We start from the raw sequence: 10,224 nt of genomic DNA on the forward strand, positions 1-10,224 counted from the left end.
TTGTTGCTACTCAACCAATGAAATCTGTGCATTCTGAAGTCGAGTCAGTGAGTAAAGTTATGGTGAAGAGACTCACTGATAGCCTGAAATGAGCGAGGAGAGGAGACGGGAGGAAAAAACAATCAGATGGAAGTTAGCGATAAGTAAGTTATTTTCAAATCATGTATTGCTCAAAGAGGAGAAAGCTAGACAGCGAGAACAGAGCTTTATATAACGATACGGAGGCAATACCACGCAAAACTGTCATGTCCATAACGCCAACTAAATAGGCTACCATGGCATTGTGTTGGCGTTATGGATGTGACAGTTTTGCGCGGAATTGCCCTGGACCGACTCTTCAATATATTCTGTGACAGGCGATTTTTAAAAACGCCAGTTTGAAGCACCTCTACTACATAAAGCATATATTTTGAGCAAGCATAGGGTAGGCTAGGCCTACCCATTTAACAGTGCTGAGACCACAGAATATTTTACGATTTAAGAGGGCAATATGATTGATCCACCACAATCTAGTTAGGCCTACATCCATTCACTCGTGATGTTCCTGGGTTTCCAGGATTTCGGGTCAACATAAAAAAACTAAAAAAATTAAATTAAACTTGCTGATTGATGGGTTCAGGGAACCAGCTGTGGAATATCCATCCTCAGGTTAAATTTTATTTTAAGTTCACGTTAAGATCTTAAAAATAGCCAAGGCTACTCAGTTTTTCTCCCCAATTACTCTTATCTTGCCTTATTTCTCCTCATTTCGAATGTTGCCTTACCATCCATCTATCTATACAAATATATATATATATTTATATATACACATACATAGCCTACATATACATACATAGCCTATACACGCACGTTAAACATTATGATGCTCCGGACCTTTGCTTGAAAATTTCCGTAACTGGACCTCGCTGAAGGTTGAATACCCCTGCTCTAATGTATTGGTATGTTTTTAAGGGTGCAGTTATATTGTAAAGAATTTAATACTGCATGGAGCAATAACCCAGTGTATTCCAACCTCCCCTTTCTTTCTCTCTTTCTTTCTCTCTCTCTCTCTCTCTCTCTCTCTCTCTCTCTCTCTCTCTCTCTCTCTCTCTCTCTCTCTCCCCCTCTCCCTCTCTCCCCCTCTCTCTCTGCAGTACTATGCCTACCTGTACTCGTATGTGATGCCCCAGGCCATTCGGGACATGGTGGATGAGTACATTAACTGCGAGGACATCGCCATGAACTTCCTGGTCTCGCACATCACGCGGAAACCCCCCATCAAGGTCAGTGTGGGCACCGAGCCAGCCAGTCGTGAGAGCGCGCACATCTACACGTCCCCAGAGAGCAAACACACACACACAGATAGAGAGAGGGTGGAGAGATGTGCATGGAGCATTATGTTCATTATATAGACATGCACAGAAAGAGTCAGAGATTCATAATTCACAAAGCATGTGTATTACACACACACACACACACACACACACACACACACACACACACACACAGAGACACTGGCCTATCTATAAACACACACTTCGATAAAGAGAGATACACAAAGCACATGTGCTCATTTCACGCACACACAAACACACACTTACGCAGAGGGATGTGCATGGAGCATTATGTTCATTTTATACACATGCACAGAAGGGGGCAGAGATTCATAATTCACAAAGCACGTGTATTTATCACACATACACACAGAGAGAGAGTGAGATAAAGAGAGATACACAAAGCATGTGCTCATTTCACACACACACACACACACACACACACACACACACACACACACACACACACACACACAGATAGAGATACTGAAAGCCCATGTGTTCATTACACACACAAACAAACACACACACACACACACACACACACACACACACACACACTGGTACACAGATCCAAAACACATGTCCTTATTTTACATAGCTCTGACTAGACACATCTGCTGGACGGATTAACCTCTGAGCATAATGCACGAGTTTGCAAGCTTGTTCCCAGCAGCCTGTCTTCTGTCCACTCCACACAATGATTCCATTGGCGCAGTGTCTCCAGAAACAAAACGCTGCCCGTGGCATAGTTTTATTGTAATCATCATACACAAGACTATCATTTTTACTCCACGTATTTCGCACAATACAGACTAATTCCGCCCCCCCACACACACACACACACACACACACACACACACACACTCCATGGATATCCAAACGGAAATTTCCTTGTCGCACCCAGTTAGACACCCCCATGATTTTTGTGTATTCAACAATACTATCTTCGTGTAGGAGGATTATGCAGGAGGATTTAGGTAAAGCCTGTCTGGCTTTGATGTTCCAGTGTTGAGCTGTGGTTGGAGGCGAGTGTCTGTGGATTGTGTGCGCGCAATGAAATATGATGAGCATGATCTTGTGCTATTAGTAAATGAACATTTCTCATCATCTGCCTGTGTGCTGGTCCTCCCCTTAGAAATCCATAAATAGGATTAATGTGTCTATGGCCTGCACACACATGAATATGTACGTACACACACACACACACACACACACACACACACACACACACACACACACACACACACACACACACACACACACACACACACACACACACACACACAGAGTGGTCCCATATGGATTGTGGAGAAAAGGAAATCAATTCCTCTTGAAATACAGATGATGAAACTTGAAATAGATGTAATTTGTATTCAAATATGGTTTAATAGGTTTTGCAGTGAACAGAATCATATTTCTCACTCTTTCTCTCTCTCTCTTCTGTGCTGTCCTGCCTGAAAATACTTAGATAATTTATGGAAATGTGAACACTGAAATAGACCTTGCTCATCATTAAGAGACAGACAAAATGACAGTGCAATGCAAATCAGCTCTTTTGTTGTCTTTGGAGATGTGTGGCTTCCATATAATAATAATGTTGTTCCATTGATGAAGTCCACGAGAACTCTCTCGCTCTCCTCCCCACTCTTCCTTCTTCAGTGTCTTTTTTTGTTGTGTGCCCCCTACCATTTTTGAAATCGATGTTGTTTGTATTAAAATGTTTCAATAGGTTGAGCAGTGAAAAGCATTATAGTTTTCATCTCTCTCTCTCTTTTTCTCTCTCTCTCTCTCACCCACTCCCACTCATCTTGTCTCTGTCTCTTTGGTTTCCTAGTCTCTACCCATACAAATCTACATGGCTATGACTGTACAGCAGTGTTGCCAAAGCAATGTCTTGTGTGAAACACAGTCATAAACAGTCATAACAAAGCACTTCTCTTCTCTTCTCTCCCACGCTCTTGCCTCTGCCTTAGGTGACCTCTCGCTGGACGTTCCGCTGCCCTGGCTGCCCCCAGGCGCTCTCGCACGACGACTCGCACTTCCACGAGCGGCATAAGTGCATCAACTTCTTTGTGAAGGTGTACGGCTACATGCCCCTGCTCTACACACAGTTCCGTGTGGACTCGGTGCTCTTCAAAACGCGCCTGCCCCACGATAAGACCAAGTGCTTCAAGTTCATTTAGCACACATGGACACTGCAGAGGACTCTGCTGCAGTGGATGATGGGAGATGGAGTATTTAATTTGGTACGAATCATAAGAGCAGGGGCATACTGGACTACATGTAGGAAAGCATATGTGCGTGATGTTCTCAGACTCTACTCATAATGGGAGTTGTAATATTGGACAAGAAAAAGAAACTGTTTATTTGTGTATTTCATTTTTGTTTTGCTGCCTTTTTTCCCCCTTCTTTCTCATGTCGGCTTCTGTGTACTTCCATTGGCAACCACTACAGTTTTGCATCTGCATCACTTTTTGTTGGCTTAACAAAGCTGATATCAGTACACTAAACAGGCCGTCGGACGTGCTGGCAGAGAATACTGAGCATTTTGAACTGACACAACATGGCTGACCTCTGACCCTACGGAGCTGGGCTGGGGCGGTCAGGCCTCCTCTGGGAGATGCAGCAAAGGGTGTTGGGAGAAAACCGAGTGCAAGGACAAATGGACCATGTCCGATGTACTTGGAATTGTAACTGTAACTTTTTTTTTTTTTTTTTAAAGGTCGTGTTATGATTTTTATATATTCTACTTGTATATGAAAAAGCACTGATGATGGATCTTACTTGGCGATTAATTTGTTTGTTTGTGGTGTTTATTCGTGTAAAACGATGTGTATGCGTGTGTAACAGAATCACAGCCCCCTCCCCCACCCCCTTCTTCCCAGCATTCACTGTACGTTAACTTTCAGCAATCTTGTTCCGCCTGGTCATCTCCAAACTGGCCGTTTTTTCAGAGGTGTGGTCCTGTGTACTTCTTGGACTAATCTTGAACGCTTCTTGGCAACAGCATTCTAGCATTCTTAACCCAGAGTTGCAAAAGCTGGAGGAGGAGGAGGAGGAGTGGGGGAGCGAGGAGGTGGAGGAGAGGCAGACTGGTGGGTGGGGGGTGAAGGGGACAGAGGAGGGAAAACGGAAAGGCGCTGCCAGAATCTCATTTCTTCTCCTCCATTTCCCCATTTGACAAGACAGCCGGTAATGTAATGAAATGAAGAATGTCAACCAAATTTAGACACTGAGGGTAATTTGGCTTATGCTACCGTCCTCCCCCCACTCCTCCTCTCACTTGTCTTTTCCACTAAACATCAGCCGCGCTCTCCTTCTCTCTGCCCCTTCTCTCTCTTTCCCCTCCCTCCCTCTGTCTCTCCCCTCCCTCCCTCTCTCTCCCGCACATCGTCCTCTCCCCCTACCTCTCCCGCACATCTTCCTCTCCCCCTACCTGTATCATCTGGTTGGACAGGTGCTAGCACTGCTGACGCACCTCTGCTGAATGCACCGTTGCTGCTGCTGCCTCTGAAGAGATTCCATGTGGTGTGGAGCAGGGGAGGAGGTGAGGGGTGTTCTCTAAACACAGTCCAGCCCTCTCCACCTCCCTCTCTCATTCTTCCCACCCATAGTAACCCATTCATCAACCCCCCCCCCCCTCCCTCTCTCACACACACACACACACCTGCCCCCGAGGATGGTTTTTAAAGAGAGTTTAATTTCATCCATGACTTGCCAGATCAGAGGCCTGCCCTCTGAGGCTGCAATGATTAGATGGCAAGTTCTCTTAGACAAGTTCTGTTGTCAGGGCCTGGTCTGCTTCAGTACAAATGCACTTAAATCTAGTTTTCTGTTCAGCTTGTTTCACATCATATACAGGGTGTGGGTGGTGTATTTGCTATCAATCAACTCATGTGTCCTGAACTGATATTGTCATTGTCAAACTAATTTAACTCTTGAGCTTGTTAATCAGTCACACACCACTTTGGGTCAAAGAATATATACTGCTCAAAAAAATTAAGGGAACACTTACAGTTTTCCACAATTGTTAAAACACATCTTTACTTCCACCCTTTTCTCCATTCTCAAACTACATTCACAGAATGTCTGACAGTTTTACACAAAATAAAACACTCGCCTCAAAAGTTTTACTTGTGCTCAGAGCCAAACAGTGTCAGAGTACTGATCCAGTGTATGATTGAAGTGTTCCCATAATTTCTTTGAGCAGTATATTTTGTTTTCAATACATCAGTGGATGAGGTATTGCCATGTTTGGCTGTCAGAATGTAACCCCTCAAATAACTGTATACTGTAGAGATGGTAACATTGGTCAGATACACAAACAACGAGTTCCTCAACTCCCAGTCGAATTATTGTCCCTGTCTCACGTGCCGAACCCTGCTGAGAAACAAAGGTAGCTAACACCCCCCCCCCCCCCCTTCCCCAACACATTTACCCCAGGGGAACAGTGTCACAGCTGGTTCTTTACAGCTTCCCCCTCCTCCCTTAAACACACACACACACACCAAAAAAAAAATCCCACACCCTTCCCACTACTGCTACATGGACAGGTCCAGTCCTGAAGAAATGACACGCCAGACTATATTGAACGCCTGCCCAAGTAAAACATTAAAGTCCTCCATATTGTTTTAAAAATGATGTATGTTTGAATTTGTGATTGCCCTAAACTCACTTGTGTCCCACAGTTATCAAATATAAAATAACATCTGTTGAGGTCTATTGACAGAAGTCCAATGTAAGCATTGTAACCTTGAAAGCATAACTGGCTTTAATTTGTTAGATTCATATTTAATTGATTCATTAATCACTTTGATTAGTAGGCTAGTCTATTTAACGTTGGTGTGACCGCAGGACTACTGGTGTGAGAGGGGGAGAAAAGAGGGAAAGACATGGAGCGAGTGTCCAGAGAGAGGGAATGAAACTCGGGTGTTGTGCCTGAAAATACTGACATCACTGAAAGAGAAGGCTGTCTTGCCTACCACACCCCTCTACGAGAGCCAGGGAGTCCCAGAGCAGGGGCCCTCGGCGTGATCCCAGCACTGGGAAAAATGGGGACAGGACAGAATGTGTGCAATTTTTAACCCACTCACTTTCACAAATGTTCACAAAAGATATGCCTGCCTCATCAATACAGCCACGTCAAGGTGTGAGGACACGTTGACTCATGATGACTCGATCTCACATTGTAACATTCATTCACATGGATTTATAAAAAAATAAAAAAAAGGTTTGTACAGATTCCTTCACCAATTCGCCCATGAAAAAAGCGTCAGTTTGCCTTTACTCGGGAGCACTTATTGGACATTGTAGTGTCGGATGTGGGGCCCCATTACATCCTATAGGCCTATATGTGTTACATCTTCTCAAAAGATGAGAGCCACAATGCAAACTTTCAGACCATCTTGCAAATGTCATTGCTGAACAGTAAGGCACCACTAGCTCACTTGGAATCTTTGTCGGCTATTCAAACGCTCTCACCTTCAACATCCAGTTATTGCCAAAGACATTCTACTCTTAAGAAATAAGCAAATTTAGACAGCCTTGTCTTGCGTGTACAGTAGCTTTACATCCGAGTAAACCTCGATAACCACTCAGAGCCGCAGATATGGCTCTGCCACGAACGTCTTGTTTCTGCCCTCTGCTGGTGGAACTGGAGCATGACTACCAAGCCAAACATTTTAAGGGAAAAAAAATACCTGCAAAATGAGGTTATCCTGACAACTATTTTCACTGCAGCCAAAATAATAATCACACCAAATGACCAAATAGTGTGTTTTATTACAAGAGGATTACATTTTTTTTCTTACACTGCTCTATAAAAAGGGGAAAACATATACACAAGATCCTGGCAAAGACCATTTATAGATATAAAAAATCATCTAGCCTACATGGTATGATACCGAAGACAAAGAAACTAGCACAATTTTAACACAAAAACAGGTATCCTTGATACCCTTGGTCCTGGCCTGGTCAGTAGAACACATCACATGATCCGAAACAGCACTTATTCATGTTCCGTGTGACCGTTTCAGCTCTAGAACTCGTTTTAGAACTTCTGCAGGAAACGCAGCACCAGGTCTCGCAGCGTGGTGCGCAGCGGCTCGTTGTTGTCGCACACAATGTGTGTGCCGTCCTCCTCCAGCTGAATGAGCGTGTCCTCCGCCTGGAGGTGCAGGATGTGTCCGTCCGGCGTCTCCTCCACCTTCACCTCCACTATGCCGTGCTGCCAAGTCAGGGAAGGAGAAATCATGGGTCTAATGGAGACTTAGCATTTGGTTCTTTAAACCACACCACAAAGCACAGTATTCACAGCTGTGTTATGGCACAAAGGCCATTAATCAGTCTTTCTAAAGAAAAGCATAGTATGAAAAAGTCACATTGGCTTTGCTTCCCCCCCGCTCCCTACAAAGCATCACAAGTCTGTCTGGTTTCACCCCAGCATGTGATGTTTTTGACTCTTTGATAGCACAACATCCCACCACTCTCTCCTCTAGCTGCCTGAGGGTAATGGTGTCTAATTGACGCCACATTAGAACCACTTACCACCCGCATTCCATTAATACCTCCCATAATTCCACTGGAACATTCCTCGCATCCTTCCATTCGGTCTGCCACTCCTCACATATTTAAAAGAAGTCTTGTCTGTTCAGCTGAATCACTCTTCCCATGTGCATTACCCACTCCTTTCCCTCTCCTCCTACTGGGATATTCATTTCACTGTCTGACTTCGTGGCACAACGATCCTTCAGTGGAATCTCCAGACGGAGCAGGGTGATGTCGGAGAGGGGAGGGGTGGTGGATGCTCTCTCCAGGGCTGCACGTCCCTCATTACCCCCACAGTTAGTGTCTTGGGCGAGCCGCCGGATAATAAATGAGTGCCCCGCTCTCTTTGTTTAACTGGGGCCTGGCATGCCTACAGCTCAGAGCTGCCGTTCTCGCCTGCGGCACAGAGGAGACTTTTCTCCCAGGGCACATGAGGAGATAACACTCTTAAGGGCTCATCTGGGGGGGGGTGTGTGTGTGTGTGTGTGTGTTTTTAAGGTTAATAGTCCACATAGAGCTGTTTATAAAAGGAGAAGACATCCTTGGCAGAAAAGGATTTAAGTGTCTCTTAAGGGTTATTCATAAATGAAAAATCGCCTCAAGGATGACAAAAACACGTCGAGGAGCAACCACTTGTGTTTTATCCCAGTGGGTGCTTTCAGGTGCTTTCAGAAGGCAAGTAAAGCAACCCTTCTAAAGGACGATCAAACAGAATATCTACCCTCTCCCCAATGGACACAGGCACAAAAGTTAAACAAGACCGAAAAGGCATTACACTACAGCAGGTCAATGAGAGGACAGTGAGAGAAGAGGATCATTTTTAAGACTGTGGCAGATCACTGAGATATTAGCAACGATATTAAAGGCTGATTTCGGGAAGTCATGTGACTCTCAGCTCCTTACACTTATAGAGTAACGTGATGTAATGTAAAGTAAGACTTATAGAGTGTGACAAAAAGTGTTTCAGAATTAGTGTCACAGAATAGGAAGCCTACTCTAACTGAAACGACATGAGTATCAGCAACGATGTTTTTAATTAAGGCTGACACCAGAAGCTAATCAGCTACTTATGCTTACAATGCACGACAGGTAGGTAAGATCAATGCGTAAGGTCAGTGGCGTGTGCATAGTTGGAGTGGATCTGGGTTATGTACTGCTAAGTGGTAAGTGGCCAGTCGGTAAGTCGTTTGGCCAGTCAAGTGTTTTTTTTTCTTTCTGTGGGACAAGGAAGATTTTATCAAATCTTAATGCAGGAAGAGTAAGTCTGACCTGAGTAAGAGTAAGCAACCTGAATAAGCTATTGGCAGTTTGGCACTTTTTAATAGTGAAACATTATTTGTTTGAAACTATTTTTGCTCCAAAATCACAGAAATGCCTAACATGACATTTTCTAAGTTTGTGTGTGTGTGTGTTTATGTGTGCGAGTGTGTGCATGCCTGTGTGTGTGTATGTGCGTGCATGCACGTGCATGTGTACTCTGTGTGTGTGTCTGTGCATACGTGTGTGTCTTTATGTGTGCGTGTGTGTGTGTGTGTCTTTATGTGTGTGCGTGTCTGTGCGTGTGTGTGCATACGTGTGTCTTTATGTGCATGTGTGTGTGTGTGTGTGTGTAGCTGATATGGACCCCCATGAACAGAACTCCTCGAAATTCAGATGGTGTCATAATGATCCTACACTTCAAATTTCGTGTAGTTTTGAACCTGTCAGCCAAAGATACCTGCGATTACAATGCCTCATTTTTGTCTTTTCATTTTTTACTAGGTGGCGCTACACCTCAAATGAGTGGATATGGGATTGGTTGACCCGGCCCTCTGTTGACCAACATACAAAAATAATTTGTTCATCCTACTAGGCCCTACGGTTCTCGAGATATTCACAGAAAACTGTGTCCGGCTATCTACAGACCATTCAGAAGGTGTCATAATGAACATGGCAGGGGGCCTTGTACGGCGGGGTGGGCAATGGACCAAAACAAAAAACAATGGTTCCGTGTCACCCTTGTGGAGCTACATGCCCACCAAGTTTTGTGCACCCCGGTCTTTCAGTGACACAAAATTACTAAAGAAATAAATAAAGAAGAAAAAAAAAACTGACTAAACCTTCGCTTCGCTAGCGCAGCAGTCATAATAATAACTGCTAAGGGATATTTTAGTCCAATCCTCAGAGTAAATTCTGGAGTGTCCTGCATGAGTGACACTTTTAGGTTGCACCATAGCATTTTCATTTAAACTGAGCCCCACACATGTTCCTCTGCTCACTTCCTGTCCAATGTTACCTGTTCGACACTGACACAATCTATATCCCTCAGCCAACTTCTGCTATGTCTTGTCAGTCAGTGTACACACATAGTGACTAGAACCTT

The 10,224-nt window shown here is 44.3% G+C and overlaps 2 protein-coding genes across 3 annotated transcripts in view; one reads left to right on the forward strand and one right to left on the reverse strand.

Moving 5' to 3' along the window:
* Window positions 1–3,674, forward strand: part of extl3 (exostosin-like glycosyltransferase 3) — a 37,437-nt gene extending 33,763 nt beyond the window's left edge. Inside the window, exons 5-6 of the mRNA XM_076272167.1 lie at window positions 1,134–1,262; window positions 3,290–3,674. Coding sequence (XP_076128282.1) covers window positions 1,134–1,262; window positions 3,290–3,499 — 339 coding nt within the window. The 3' untranslated portion in view covers window positions 3,500–3,674. The remainder of the gene's footprint in view (window positions 1–1,133; window positions 1,263–3,289) is intronic.
* Window positions 3,675–7,077: 3,403 nt separating this feature from the next.
* The window catches only part of ints9 (integrator complex subunit 9), a 19,201-nt gene continuing 16,054 nt past the window's right edge, over window positions 7,078–10,224 (reverse strand). The window contains exon 17 of one of the 2 annotated variants that reach the window (XM_076271785.1): window positions 7,078–7,542. In XM_076271785.1, coding sequence (XP_076127900.1) covers window positions 7,366–7,542 — 177 coding nt within the window. In that variant the 3' untranslated portion in view covers window positions 7,078–7,365. The remainder of the gene's footprint in view (window positions 7,543–10,224) is intronic. The other variant, XM_076271786.1, reaches the window with a different exon arrangement.

This window comes from Alosa pseudoharengus, unplaced genomic scaffold (assembly GCF_046254945.1).
Source record: "Alosa pseudoharengus isolate Yale_2024_CS ecotype anadromous, Long Island Sound unplaced genomic scaffold, YU_APseudo_1.1 YU_APseudo_1.1_scf_7, whole genome shotgun sequence".
Taxonomy (NCBI): Eukaryota; Metazoa; Chordata; class Actinopteri; order Clupeiformes; family Clupeidae; genus Alosa; species Alosa pseudoharengus.